Source organism: Coturnix japonica, chromosome 9 (genome assembly GCF_001577835.2).
Source record: "Coturnix japonica isolate 7356 chromosome 9, Coturnix japonica 2.1, whole genome shotgun sequence".
Classification (NCBI taxonomy): domain Eukaryota; kingdom Metazoa; phylum Chordata; class Aves; order Galliformes; family Phasianidae; genus Coturnix; species Coturnix japonica.
This window is the reverse complement of record NC_029524.1, coordinates 15,103,217-15,118,296: the sequence shown is the minus strand read 5'-3', so window position 1 is coordinate 15,118,296 and position 15,080 is coordinate 15,103,217. Positions and strand designations below refer to the sequence as shown.

Genomic DNA, 15,080 nt, shown 5'->3' with positions numbered 1-15,080 from the left:
CAGTGTCTGGGAGAAAACAAATGGATTGTGCTCTTTAAGTACATCAAACACATTCTCTAATGTCTTTGTAAGAAGAAATTTATTACTATTTATTAGTACTTTAGAAATAGCTAACATCTGGCTAATGATGTGTAATACCAGTTGTATTTCATTTCAACTGCACCTTTGCAAAGTAATTCTTAATATGTCAGCTGCCAAGAAGGTACCACGTAGTTTTGCAAAGCAGTAGTGTTCTACCAACTGCAATTGCACTGCTGTGTGGTGTCACCATCTTTGGATTACAGTAAGATCCGAGATGACTGTTTAGAAGTCAAGAGTGACCTGGAAACAATGTCCAAATACTGTTGCCTGGGTTGTTGCAAATGTTCTGTATTGCTGTTAAGGTCAGAAATACAGTTACAGGAAAACATGACATCTTTGTAGTTAAGATTAAGCTTGATCCTTCTTTACAGATTTATTTCCCCCGCTGCAGCTTTTGCAGGCACAGAATAGGCACAATACTGTCAGCCGACTACCTGGAGTTCTACGTTGTGCGTTGAGACTGCAGTAATTGTGAGATACCAGTTAACTAAAATTAATGTTAGTTACGTTAAAGCTATTTTCGTTTACAATGGAAATTACTGGTTTCTAAAGGGTTTTGCAGGTTTTTTGTTCTTCAGCAGCACAATCAGAAAGATATTTAAGGTCGACTTATGCAAAACACCCATTATGGTAAATAATACATTGCTTACTTTAAAGAAATAGAAAGAAATAGTGGTCTAATTGCCAGTAGACATGTATAAATTAAGCTGAAACTTAAACAATTTAGAAGGCTTCTCTGTGGCCTTCAAAAGCTTATTTGAGAGTTGTGATTTTAACTGTCAGAGGTGCTGGTTCTGCTGGATGGTGATGAACCGGCAGCTGCTTCTGTGGGAATGTCAGCAGATAAGTTCAAGTCCACGACTTTGAGCAACGAAGTCTGACTAGAGCCTGAGCTTGTGCTTTTGGAGGATCTGAAAAACAGAGATTTACTCGTCAGCATAAAAAATCAGTGTCTGCTTTAAGGAAATGCACTGCAAGAATCTTTGTAGACATTAGCAGTAATGGCTCAAGTAACCTGTGGAAATGCTGTTAGGTCACAACTGATTCAGTATGTTTCCTGTTTTGTTGATCAAATGTGTTTTTGGAGAGAGGAGAAAGGTATCAATAAAATAGTTTAGGCCTGTCTTTCCTGTTTAATTATGAGAGGCAGTTTATAAACTTAAGTGCCAAGTCTGGTTGGAGCTCAGATTTGTGCTTGTGAGACCACTTGGCTCGTGAATCCACTTTTTAGCGACAGTGCAATTGGAAAAACAGAACAATAACTGCAGAAGAGCTTATTTTAAACTGTGTGTGCTAAAAATAATATGGTAGACTGAAAGGAGGGAGAAACTTTTCGCAGGGTGTTCAGTAAGCAGAGGCAAGACTGAGAAAACCTGCAAGAGTAAGGAATTTTATCGTGTAGGGAATAACTTCGCTGTTCTAACTTTCAGTTTAAAATGAATGAGCACATCCCCACATAAGAACACTGCTGGCACTTACCTGCTAGACAGTGAGCTTTGTGTGGATGGCGATCGAGAACTTTGACTACTCCCAGCAGAAGCAACTGTCGGCAGCTCTAGATTGAACTAGGAAAATTGGAGGGGGAAAAAAATAGTTGTGTAATGGGATGCAGCACAGCAGGACAGTTTATAATGCTTTGTATTTAAACGTATGTTGAAAGCTGATGAACACATTTTTGCTGTTGTACTGTAAGTATATTTCATTGCTGAATAAGGCAGCTGCCCTTGAAAAGCACCTTATCAGTAGGCCTTGCTATGAATCAGGATTTTAGTGGCAGTAGCTGGAAAGCTCACCTGGTCAAAGTACTTTTGAAAGGATGCAGTTAAGTCAGGATTTGCACTTAGAACATCAGCCAGCAATTTGTTGATGGTTTTGCTGAAGGTCTTCAATGCACGGAGATCAATGTCTTTCTCTTCTTGTGTTTCTGTTTTAGTTTTCTTTAGGGACTGAATCTCTTTGGAGAGTCTGGAACACTTAACATAAGTAAGATTAAAACACGCTGTGATGAAGATGTAGTTTCCTTGCAGAAACCTGCTGAGGTCAAGTGCTGTGGTTTTAACTCAGCACAGCTGTTGACCACTAAAGTTATAAGTCGTCATGAATCAACATACAGACCTGTTTTATAACCCTTTCTAGTTTTGGCTTCTGTTCTTCTATGTCTTTGTTCAGCTGCAATATAACAGCTTGTTTTTCCTTATTTTGCTCATGGAAGGTGGCCTCCTGCTTCAGGAGAGAATCCAGGTTTTTTTCCATGCTCTGCAAATGCATTTGAACAGTAGTTTTAATTTATGAAGCAGTTCTGATATCCTTTCAGTTTTTGTCAGTTCAGTTGTGGCTCAGAGAAATGCATAGAAGCAATTAATTTTTGAAAGGGTATGTAGAGCCTCCCATCAAAAAGTTGCATATATTGCTACAAAGTATAAGTTGTGAAAGGGAATGAGACAAAAGTTGTTCCAGAATTTCCTACTGTTTCGATGAGATGGTTTGTATGGATGGAGCTACATGCTGCAGCCATTTCTGACAGGAACTTTTGCTTGTGTTTTACCTGGAGATATTCCTGAAGTTCCCTGACTCGTCTGCGTTTGTATCTGTATTTTTCCTCAGCAACCCTTTTCTCTTCTTCTAGTTTCAGTTTTTCCTCATACTCCTCACCTGTAATCCCAAACAATGAGGCAGAGTTGGTGCTGAACAACTAACGTACACAATGCAGTTTTCATTTCAAACTAAGTTGTACTTGAATGTAATTGTACTGCAGAATATTACTTAGTGTTGAAGCATTACAAAAATATCTTAAAGCTCAAGGTATCTGTGACATTCCCTTATTGCAACTTAAACCTCGAGGTATCTGTGACATTCCCTTGCTGGTTCCAAGTCACTGGCTTTATGGAAGATGATGATTTTAAATCCATTGTTTCCAGAGCCAGCAGAAGACACATAAGTTAAATATATTCTAGGATTAAATTTATACAATTGCTTATAGTGATGCTTTTTGTAAGCTAACTAAAGGAAGTTCCACTGAAAAACAACACAAATACAAAATCCACAAGTTTATGACAGAAACAGCAGGTAAAGATGCGTTCCTCTCGAGTGCATGTACCTTAGCTGGCTGTAACCGAGCTACAGTTGCAGTCCAGTGGCTCTGGGTATTTTGTGACCCAGCCAGTTCAGTTGACTCCAGAAGATCAGTGGCGTAGTTTGTTTTGTTTCTGCAATTTGAGCTGGTTGCATTATGAGATGCAGCACTGCAGGGAGAGCGGTGCTTTTTGTACTGTGCAACTCTAGCTACATACTTCACTAGTCATTCCTTTCTCCCAGTAATGACTTTCCCAGTAATTATCTTTATGCTCTGCTTCCTCTAAATGTTCATTTGCAGTATTCATATAGGCTTAGAGGATGTTCACATAAATCAGATGGAAGAATGTGAATGTCTTCTGTGGTTACTCTGCTCAGCCTTGCTGAACTAATAATAGTGTGAGAATTGCACTCCCTTTTGCTACCACAAGTTCAGTCTCTGGCTGTGATTCATTCTTTTGTGCCACTGAATTTCCCCACTGTACTGCAGTTATACCATCATCTATAACTCACACAGCAAACAGTAATTTACATTTTACATACTTGTCTCAGTGACTTCCTTGAAAGAGTTTCGGTAATTGCTGTTGCAGTTATTAAGTATTTGCAGAGTGTTTTCAAGAGCTACAATTTCATTTTCAGCTTTCCTGATCTTTGCATCTAAATCATCACCTTCACGCTGAAGTGCTTCCTTCTCCTGTGCAGCCTGAAAATAAAACTGTTATTTTAGGTGACTGAATGCATACTAAAAACATTAGGACAATTATACAGAGAAGAATACATTCAGTATTCAGGGGGTTAAAATCCTAGGTGAATTCTGAGGTTATCTATGTCAGGATTGGACTGAGATTTGACTCAGTTGAAACAGTAGGTATTTACAGTACTAGAAGCTGGATGCATATAAGTCAATGGGACCCAATGGGAATCATTCCTGGTTACTGAAAGAAGGGTTGATGTTTTTGTGAGACCTCTTCTAATTATTTTTCGACAGTCTTGGGAATCTGGAGAGGTCACAGCTAATGGGAGAATCTTGATTTTTAAGAAAAGAAAGAAGATCCTGGTAACTACAGGCCTGACCATCTCACTTGGCTGCCTGGTAAAATTATGGAGACTATTCTGGGAGTTACTGAAACACACATCAAAAACAACATAGCCATTGGCTATGGCCAACACAGGCTGACAAAGGAAAACTCCTGCTTAACTAACATAATTTCCTTTTGTGACAAGGTCACTTATCTAGTTCACCAAGAGAGGCTAGTAGATAAAATCTTCTTGGATTCAGCTGGGAAATCATGAAATGCAATGATGTTGTACTGAGGGAATGTGGTTCAGTGGGAAATATTGGTAACAGGTGGGCAGTTAGAGTGGATGATCTTGGAGGTCTTTTCCAGCCTTGGCAATTCTGTGATTCTAAGTTGAACACAAACACAATAAAATACCTTTATTACATAGTAGGTCTGACTCTTCACTTCTTCTCCTTCAGGTGGCATCATGATAATGGTAAGAATCTCGTATCTGCATCTCAGTTTATCAATTTTATTTAGGCGATCTTGAAATTCAGCACTGAAATATTTGGGGGGAAAAATAAATGAGATGAGCAAATGTTTGTCTAGCAGCACTGTGTGCAGTTCTTGCTGCAGCAGTTTATCATTAGTCCTGCAGCCTGCCCCTCTACTAGGATGCGGGCAATTTAGCAATTGTGCTGCCTTTCTGTGCTCTCTCAGCCACAGTCACCTGTTTTCCTCGTTATTTACTGTTATCTCTCAGTTCTAAAATGAGTCAAATTTATTTTTACATTTCAGATCATAGCATTATGAAAGGCTGTGCCACAGTCCTCCCTGAAAATGTTTAAAGGTTTGGCATTTAAATCCTGCAGCTGCACAAGCTGCCCCCTGCTGATTCTATCTTAATATTGCCACTCTGAGATGAGAGTAAGCAACAGCAAGCAATAACCCCAAATCAAATTACATGGAAGTATCAATTAGCTGTGTAATTATCAGAGGGAAAAAAACACCCATTCTGCACTCTTGTTGAGCAGTTAAGCTTTAGTCACACTAAATTCTTCTAATTTCCCATTGTGTGGGGTGTGGTTAGCAGAGCAGTGACTAAAAACCCTGCCAGATTTCAGCAGTTCAGCTGCTGAAGCATTGATTTTTATTTATTATTTTTTTACTAGGTACAGATACTGGTATTTAAGAGTTAAAGCCTGTTCCAAATACTTCATAATGATTATCATAGTAGGGAAAAGTTTTTCTATCTCAGTCTATCACTAAGATGTATATTCCTGTCTCCATATATGACTTGCAGTAAGATTTACTTTACTCTCACTTCCTCCAAGTGGTAAAATGGGTTAAAATGCCTTTCTTTTTAAGCAAGCTCACACATAAAAGGTACTTGATAAAATCTTTTTAATTACTTTGCAGATGAAGGAGCTGAAGGATGATTGGGATTTTCAGGGATACTCAGTATGTTGTAAATCATAGTGTTGTTTTTGAGTTGCTGCACTAGAGATTTTGAAAATAATCATTACCTTATGCGTTGCCGATCCTGATCCACGAGTCTGATCTGGGAATCCAGCATTGCCTTATGGACCTTAATTTCCTCAGTTCTTTCTGCTATGGCTTTCTTCAATTCCAACTTTTGTTTTTCCAGTGTTAGAACCTTCTCTGCCTTATGACAGAGCGCATCTTGAAGACGCTTCGATTCTAGTTTTAGGAGATTATCTTCAATCATCATCTCCTATCAAATGCCAGAAAGATCTCAAAATAAGAAAGTATCATTTATAGGTAAGATAACAGTGATGAAAATGACTTCAAATAAAAACTTGGAAGGCATAATGCAATAAAGTAGGGACGCGTTAGAATGTAGTACCAGAAGAAACAAACAACCTTCAAGTGAAACATGAATTTATGTATATGAGGGGGGAAAATGGTACCTTTTATTAGAAAAAAATACAAAATAAAACTGTACCTGCTTAATGGCTTTAGCTTTTTTTAACTCTTGATCTGATTTCTCATTGAAAAGATTTAGTTCCTCTATCTTCATCTTCAAACCATTTGCTTCTTCTCCTGTCTTATCCATTGCTCTCTTGATGAAATGGACATCGTTCTGTTTAATTCAATTTTAAAGTTATATTTAGTTAAGTTATATTTAATTTATTTCTGTTAATGAAAGTTGCACAAAAAACTACTTATTTATTTAAATGAAAAGAATTAAGTGCTGGAGCCAGGCACCATAATCATCTTTTGTCCATATATCTGTATTCTGTCACATCCACAGTGCCAAGAGCACTGCAGTCCTAATGGAGTACTGCTGCAGTTCTGCTGTCATTGCTTCATTGGGAGTCTCATACTTAATTCTTATTTACACAATGTGCGTATTTCAACCAGCAAGGCAATACTAATATAATCATGTATTTTGGTCTATAAAAAAATAAAAACATCTGCAGTCATGTCAGGCCATGATTTTGGTATTCTTAGTTCTTCATAAAACTACCTGACTCCAATAATACTCCAGGCTATAAACATATAAGAGAATCAACCTACTGTTCTAAGGAAGTTACCTGAAGTTTCTTGTGCTGTGCATTTAAAGAATCATATGCACTTTTCTTTTCTTCTAAGGCTTTCTTAAGTTCAGCAATTTTTTCTTCCAAAACTTGTTTTTCATCTGCATTAACCTCCCCTTCTAACCGTGACAGACGTCTCTGTACTTGCTGAATATAAAAATCCTGTTAAAATATTTAAAGGCAAATTCATAGTCTGAGATAAGCAATTATAGCCTTTCCATAAAGCTAGAATGCTGGATCTAAATGTTGCTTTAGGATAGTCACCTAATTAAGCTATTGTTTCATAATAATTTATGGCTTATAGACTTCATAAATGTAAAACATTAGCAGAATATTCTTAGGTGACTGATGTGCAAAGATGGCTCAGAAGTAATCTGCTAGAAGAATAACAAAGCACGCTCAGCAGTCTGCTCTAAGGGAGGCTTACTGCATAGTTGCCATCTTGCTGTTACCAGTGGATGCCAATATAAAAGAGCACATTTTCAAAGTGGTGCATAGGAAAATTTGCACAAAATCCAATTAGTAAATAAAAGGATTTTGGCATGTACCTCTTGTATTGCTTTAAAAATGTACCCCGAGGTGTCCATGGTTCAGAGGGATCAAAGAAAAGAACTGATTTGAGAAATTAGTGGGAAAAGTATCAGATCCAAAAAGTAACAAGATACACACACATAACACAGGTGATACATGACAAGTTTCACGTATTCCAATTTTACTGATGCTTCTAGAGAAAGAAGTGCAGACCAGAGTAGTACTGTACAGCATTGTAGAATGTTACGAGACGGACAGGGATTACAGAACTTGAGCAACTTACTCTCATTACACCCTGGGAACAATCAGAATAGAAGAGTGTGTTGACATTGTACCTGGTTATATATCAATTCCTGTTGTTTTAATGCATCAGCATCAAGTCTGCGCAGACGGCTATTAAGATTTTTAAGTGATGCTTGACTGCCCTCGATTTCTGCCACAACACACTTCTCCTTATCCTTCTGCACCTTGAGCTCTTGAGTTCTCTTGAAAAATACTTCTTTTAGGTTTTTCAGTTCTGCTTCTTTTTCCTAGTGACAAATTAATCAGTAAATTGTGAAGATTTATTAATCATATGGAGGGAGACAAAAGATTTCAACACTGTATCCATTAATGAGAACATGGAATTTCACAGGTCTTCAAAATGGCTGTCAAGAAAGACTTTTTACTTCGAGAGAAAGGGTTTGTTGGCTTAACTTTGATCCTACCCTGCTATAACATAACCTGAAATACACATTTTTAAATCACTTCCTTATCCAGAGTTAAGTTACCACTGACACATCAATCAGTGCAATAAATGAGGTCTGAGGAGGGTCTGTTACAGCAAAGACTCTGCTGAACATTTCAGGTAACCAGAAACAGCAGGATTGGAGTGTTGTTTTTAATAACCCTAACAAGAAGACAGCTCTCTTCCTTCCCTTCCTTCTTCTACCTCTCCCCCACCACCCCAAATGACAAAAGACCTTCCAAAGCTCAGGCAGATCAATATACTTGTTTCTTATAAGATACACGGCAAAAATGAGGTAAGTGGCATCGCATTCTGCTGCATTAGAGTCCTGTTCTGAAAGACTCAATTGCCTTTAGTACAGCTCCAGTACAGAGTCTGAATATGGGCATTCTGATTAATAAAGCAAAACACTATGCAATTCACTCTTCAAATTGATTAAAAGTGCACTTATTCTTGATTTTATAAGTGTACATTGTGAATTTTGCTTGTGAATGATCTTGCTGGCTTTAGTAACATTGTAAGATGAGTTAAATCCTTTAGGAGTTCATAATCAAATTCACCCATCAGAATTTTTTGTAGTTGAACTTGACAGCAAATGCAGTTCCTAATCCAAATCTCAGGAGGGAAAAAGCAAAGGTAAGTTTCGTATTGAATCTGTTCAGCATTAGGCCCTGGATCGTACTCAGGCAGAGGAAGTTAATTTCAGAAGTAAACTTTTTAATTTCCTGTATCCAATTTTGAGGTGTATTTCTGAACCAAATGAAAATAATTACAGATTCATCAACTGAAATTGGATCAAGATTTGACCTTATTTTCATAGTCTCTCTTGCATATCTAAATTATTAGAATTTTTTTTCCCCACTCTTTAAATGTGGTTGTCAATAGCACAAGGATATTCAGTAAGCTTCACGGCACAGCAGTGTATTGGCAGAGATAGAAGAAGAAGTATCAGAGAACTAAAGCGTAAAATGGTGAGATTTCATCCACATTGTTCCTGTAAGTATCTCTTCACAGTAAATTAATAGATGCCACAAAAAGTCATGTGTAGCTAATGTTGATGGAAAGCATCTTTCTGACTAATACATTGCAAATACTGTTCAAGAATAGCACATCCAAGTTAAAATACTACCCTGAAGCTCCAGAGCTGCCAAGCTCAGTGTCATCTTGGGTTATCCGCCACAGACGCGAGTAGAGAAACCCTGCTAATGGTTTAGCCACCCTGGTAATAGTCTTAAGTAGAAGCAAGTAGGTTTTTCATTTTAATGGAGTGTTTTATTATTTCAACTTAAGTGTTTGTTCTAGAAAGAGCTTGCAAATTCAAATGAATCCTCATTTGTAAAAACCATATAAACATTTTACCTTGACAATTCTCTCTTCTTCCCTTAGCATTTCTTCCATCCTCAAAGCATTGTCTTCTGCACTGAGTGTCTTCTCAGTTACAAGCTTCAACTTATTGGAAAGACCTTCATTTCTTTCATTAAGAAAGTTGAGTCTAAAGAAAAATAGATGATTATACAAGTTGCAAGTATGTTGCACTTAGAACACTGCTAAAGTCAAGTATCATTAAGTATCTTACTGAGCAGCTGCCCAATAACACAGACTGAACTGGAACCTGTGATAGCTGAGCCCCTAGCTGGATGTTTCACTCCCTTTCAAAACAGTGTTACCAGGAGTATTTTCTAACTAAGAAATTACTGTACACAGTAGTAAAATAGACATGAAATAACCGGAGGGTTGGAGGCTTTAATAATTAATGTTATTTAAGGTTCTTTGCTAGAAGTATCTGATTATATCTGTAATTCTTAAAAACTGTGTTTTTAAAAGTTTATTTCTTACCTGGCTTTTTTTTTCTCAATTTCTTTCTTCATATTAGTTATCTGTACTCTTAAAGACTCTAGATGGGAGGTAGTTTTGTCCACACTGGATTTCAAAATGTCCAGCTAATAAATTAATTAGGAAATCAGAACATGAACCACCTGCTATAGAAAAGCCATCCAAAGTTAATTCAACTGTATTATATTACATTTTAAAATTATTAATCTTTTAAATTGCCAAGCTTGCTGAGTAGCCCCGTAATGCCATTTTCTTGTTAAGAGAAAACTTACTGCAGTAATCTGATTGTATTCCTTCTGCATAGATTCGTGAGACTTGGACTACCTCCTGGAACAACTACTACAGGTATTTAAGTGATGTGGCTCATTTCTAGCTCTATATGCAGATTAAATATAAGTTTAAACAGCATCAAACATTTCCTGTTCACAGGGCAGCTTTATTCTGTTGGCTTTGATTAGAAAGCTTTGAGAAAATGTTTTTCAAGAATTTTAAGCTGACTGCACGGGCAATCAATGCTCATTTGTGGTAGGACAGGAATTGTTGGGAAGAAATTTCTCTTCCCTTTATACAGTACTGGAGTCTAGGTGCAGTAATGGCAAGACACATCTGAAGCATCTAATAGTGTTATATCATTTAATTGCAACGCCACAGAGAATACAAGCTCAGCTCAATGGCCGTTTGCTTGTTTTTCTTCAGTGCTGTCATTGAAGGGTTTAAGTTCAGGCTTATGATCCAAACAGTCAAGAGTAAACTGGGAAGAACAGATGTTTTGTTGAACTATTGACGAGCCTAATATGGGAGCAGAAAAGCAAATGCTATTCACATATTTCTTCCACCTAATCAAAGAAATTACAGCTTCAGTCTGGTTTTCTGAATGTACTGGAAATCCTCACCTCACTCTCCATCTGAACTCTGTAAGTATCCTGAGTTTGATACTCGTTCCGGAGACTGGTCGCTTCCCGCTCAGCAGCAGCAATTTTCTTTTCATATTCCATATTATTAATAGTTTCATTCACTAAGAAGGAAGCCTTCTCTTTCAGCACCATTTCTTTCTTTCGCATCTCCTGTTTTAATTCTGCTAGTAGCTATGGGGAGAAAAACACTTTAGGTTTTCTTGCATTATGTTAGTTGTGTTAGATTAGAGCAAAACCAAAAGGCAGATTACTGTTAAGACTTCTCATACATTTGTTCATGGATGTAGGAATGCTCACTCCTTCCACTTCTAAATGCTCACTATTTTCTTTCCTTTATACCACAGCCCAGACATAATCCCCTCACTGCTGCTGACGGTCTTTGCACTCTGAGAAATAAATAACACTCCATCTTGTTGCTGCTCAGATTCTTAGGTCATAAAAAAGAGCAGTTCTGAAACTGGCATGCTTTGCATTCTCAGACTGAAAATTAAACCTGATGCAGCATCAAGCAGAACACTATCATTTACACTGAGAGAATGCTTTCAAAATAAATTCTGACTACCTTTCAGAAATATATGGACTTTGAAAGCACCTTAATAAAATACAGAAGTCAACACAGAAAATACAATGAGCATCTCAAAAAACTAAGTGGTGAAATTTCTCCCAATCTCACAGATAGAAAAGTAGGCTGATATAGTGATATAAATCAGGCAGAGCAGTTTTACCAAAGCACAACGATCAATCTGTTGATCTCTTTTTTGCATCTGTTGTATTGCGTTCTCCCACTGCCTGATGACTTCTTGCCTTTCCTGATGAACTCTGCGAAAATCTTCAGCTGTCTTATCGAGCTCCATCTGCTTAATAGAAAGCATCCCTATGATTTCTTGTTCTAAAAAAATTGGATATAAAATCATACTTCAATTACCTCACGTACAAACCTGAGCAGTTATGGTTTCTGTAAGCTCATTATCAAGAGCTCTGCGTTTCTGATTTGCTTGCATGGTCAACTTTTCTACTTGAAGGATTAGCGCCTGAAATGAAATGATATGAAAATAGGCTGTATTTAGAAGTAAATATATTAAAATATCTTAAATCTCTAAAGCTCTGCAGCAACTAAGGATGGAGTTATTGAGGCATCCATTTTATTGTATTTTAGAGAACAAAGAATTAAGAATCTAGAATCTAGCCTCCCCAGTTTTTCTTTATACAAGACCATAACCTTATGGCCCTTAGGTCCAGACTGGAGCTAGGCCTAAGGAACCTTTTTGCCACATACAGAATGTGTTTGTGGTCTCCTCAGCGCCAGTTGTTTCACTCAACTCTTCCTAGCGTACCACATAACTTGTTACTGGAGATGTTACTTGTCTAAATTAAAGTTTTGTGGTTACATATTTAATGAGTAAAAATCTATTTTCTCCCCACTGTATTTGAAAGCTAAAACAAGGCTTGTGCTAATTAGGAATCATGAGTTTAAAGTGTACAAAATCTCTGTCTTACCTGATCTGACAACATAAAAAAAGTCTTTAGATGCTAAAAACACATGTGGCTTTTTGGTTTTGTTTCTGAAAATTGCAGTTGATTTTACTTACTCCCAGTTTCCCTTCATCTTGTTGTGCATACTTCTGGATTGTCATAATATCATTATCTTTGCGATTTGATTCCTTTATCCAACTCTCCAGAACTTCCTCATCGCAGTTCATCTGTTGTTTTAAGCTTTCCAGCTTCTTCATGGTTTTATTTATAGTATTCTAATAAAATGTGAAATAAACGTAAGGGTTAATATTAAATAGCCAATACTTTGTTTGACTAGTAATTGAAACAACTGCTTCAAGCACTGTAGCAAGTTCACACATCTTGTCAACAGAACCTATAAGTAGGTTTGAGTTGGTTTGGGGTTTTTTGTTCATTGTGCCCAATAACTGAGATGTAATAATATATGTCCTAAAGAAACCTAAAATGCAAACAATTTCAACCAGAAATGTCAATTCCTGGCAAGTGATACCCATCTGCAAGATATTTGTTCCACATAATAAACTGATCAAAGGCAACACAGGGAGGTTTCTCCCTCACGCATTAGCACCAAGTTCTTAGATCCTTATCCTGTGTCTGAATTTACAAATGGTCCCGCATGACTGTGAAGAGACTCCCTGATATAAATATGATAGTATCTGGATAGCAAAGATATCTTCATTCTGCTGCCCTGTCGGAGAGAGTGGAGAGCACATACTGATGTACTGAGAAGAGAACATGAAAAATAAAAATTAAATGTTTTGTAGAAAAACAAGAGACCGTTCCATAAAATATGAAGATACTGTAGTTACACAGCTTCAATTTTATTCTTTTTTTAACAAAAAGCACTCTTTGCATTTCAAAATCATACCCTGAATTTATTGTATGGGGGAAAAGAAGACTTGCCACCAACAATCTAATCTGTAAATCTTTAAGAAAATAACTTCCAGAGTTACCAAGAAAGGGACAGGGATGTGTGGTTGTGTGTCTGGCATCAAGAATTGAAATCTTTCAACATCTAGTTAATATTTGAACCAGTCTGTGCAAGGAGAACCTCGGTGTCATTCTGTTTACCTTATTATGGTTGAGCTGTCTTGACTTCTAATTTTACTTCTTTAACTTCAACTGAGGACAAACGTAATAAAATTTAATTGCAATGCAGAAGTTCTTTTACACAAGTTCTGAAACTTACTTCTTGACTGCTTTTCTTTTCTCTTAAGGAAACAGACTCATCTTCCAGACGTTTGATCTCACTTTTAAGACGTCCATGTTCTCTTTCAGCAAGGGCTTTAAAGTGGTGTTCAGTTTCAATTTCATTCTCTCTGGCTTTGTAAAGAGACTAGAGAATAACAGAATTCAGTAGTTTACAACAGACAACAGGCCCTCATCACCAAGGAACCAAAAGAGATGACATGATTTTGTCGTGTAAATACATTTGTAAGTCATTATACATTTATACGCACGTTGTATCAGATAACCCCAGATAACCATGTTCATCACAAGCCCCAGGAACCCAATATTTCACCCAAAATTCAGGATATTGATCTTCCAAGGTCTCAGTCTCTTAGAATAACAGTCTTAATCTCACAGATTAAGATACAGAAGGTACAGGGGATGAAATGCTTTTATTGTTGTGTGCTGAGACAGACCACCAGGCTGGCCTACAACAATGTATTGACTAATCTTTCTGACACAGTGATCTGACAGGATTTTTCCCCTATAAATCTATCAGTTTCTAGAGGCTTCTCTTGCATTCTATGTGCTGCCTCTTTCCTCATGGGTCAGTTGAAACGTGCAACGAGCACAGGGACAGGAAAGAAGCTGTTCCCCTGCAGGAAAGTTTCTCAGCTGCAGAGGTGCACAGCTTTGACTTGGAACTCTTTAGAAAGATGAGCAGCCAATTTTAGCCAATCTACGATAATCTACGATAAAGAAATCTAAACTGTCCTTTTTGGCTTTTTGGTGTACAGCGATAACCTGTAGCAGTTTACCTGTGTGAAGCTGAACTCCTGCCTCACGTTTTTCAGATGAGATGTCATCGCTTCCATACGCTCTTTGAAGTCGGTCAGCTGATTTTGCAGGTTCATTTTTTCCTTCTCCATCTTCTGCAGCTGTTTAAAGAGTTAGAACCGTCAACAAACAGTTTGAGGGGAGCGCTCCTTACCTGCAACTTCTTGTTCAAAGAAACCAAGCGAAAGGTTTAAAGATCTTTAACAAGCAGCAAAAGCACTGGAGCCATTAAGAACTGATCAACGTGACCAGGATCGCCCACCACCGTGTTTGAACTCGGCTCTGCCCCACACCCACAGCCCCAGCTCACGTCTTCCTCCAGCGCCCTGTTCTCCGCATTAGCCACGGGCACGGCGTAGCCATCGTCCCACTGGAGCTCGGCCAGCACCGAGGCGGTGGAGCTGTTGCCGGTGTTCTCCATGGCCGCAGGTACGGCGGGACGGCGGCCGAGCTCCTTGGCAACCGTGGGCCCGGTAACCAAACGGGAACTGCGGAGCCAGGAGCCGCCTCCAGCCCGAACCGCCCCGCGGGGACAGCGGCCGGTCTCGCGGCGCTGCTCGCGCCTCAGCGGTCGCGTCTCACAGAGCGGAGCGGAGCGGCTCGTCCGGCCCCGAAGCTGGTTTTCAGTGTAACGAGAGCTCAAACACACGGCAGGGCTTTTTCAGTTTCACATTTATTTATTTTTGGATTCTCTCTGCCTCCTTGGTTCTGCTGTTTACTGAGCAGAGGGATGTGGGTTGTTCACCAGGAGTTCTTGTTGTACCACGGGCAGCCCGGCTCCTCAGAGGAGAGGAAGAGAGCTGTTCAGCTTGTTAAGTTGGTCAGCAAGGATCTGCCTGCC

The 15,080-nt window shown here is 38.4% G+C and overlaps 1 protein-coding gene across 1 annotated transcript; it reads right to left on the bottom strand.

Annotated features, from left to right (window-relative positions):
- Window positions 1-60: 60 nt before the first annotated feature.
- Window positions 61-14,751, bottom strand: CCDC39 (coiled-coil domain containing 39). Its single transcript, XM_015871605.2, has 20 exons — window positions 14,550-14,751; window positions 14,221-14,340; window positions 13,422-13,568; window positions 12,310-12,468; window positions 11,659-11,751; window positions 11,446-11,574; window positions 10,700-10,891; window positions 9,810-9,913; window positions 9,333-9,465; window positions 7,582-7,776; window positions 6,713-6,877; window positions 6,121-6,258; window positions 5,681-5,889; window positions 4,590-4,713; window positions 3,697-3,856; window positions 2,627-2,733; window positions 2,197-2,337; window positions 1,875-2,054; window positions 1,561-1,646; window positions 61-992 (listed from the first exon to the last, which is right to left on the bottom strand). The coding sequence occupies exons 1-20, from the start codon at window positions 14,658-14,660 to the stop codon at window positions 854-856; spliced, it is 2,832 nt and encodes a 943-aa protein (XP_015727091.1). The 5' UTR covers window positions 14,661-14,751; the 3' UTR covers window positions 61-853.
- Window positions 14,752-15,080: the final 329 nt, after the last annotated feature.

Bases quoted from the DNA above. Each gene is read 5' to 3' on its own strand.
- CCDC39 (XM_015871605.2), bottom strand. From the start codon at position 14,660: ATGGAGAACACCGGCAACAGCTCCACCGCCTCGGTGCTGGCCGAGCTC. The intron at 1,647-1,874 runs GTGAGCTTTCCA...CAATTTTCCTAG, and splicing joins TTCAAAAGTACTTTGACCAG to TTCAATCTAGAGCTGCCGAC. The intron at 993-1,560 runs GTAAGTGCCAGC...TCTGTTTTTCAG, and splicing joins CAAAGCTCACTGTCTAGCAG to ATCCTCCAAAAGCACAAGCT.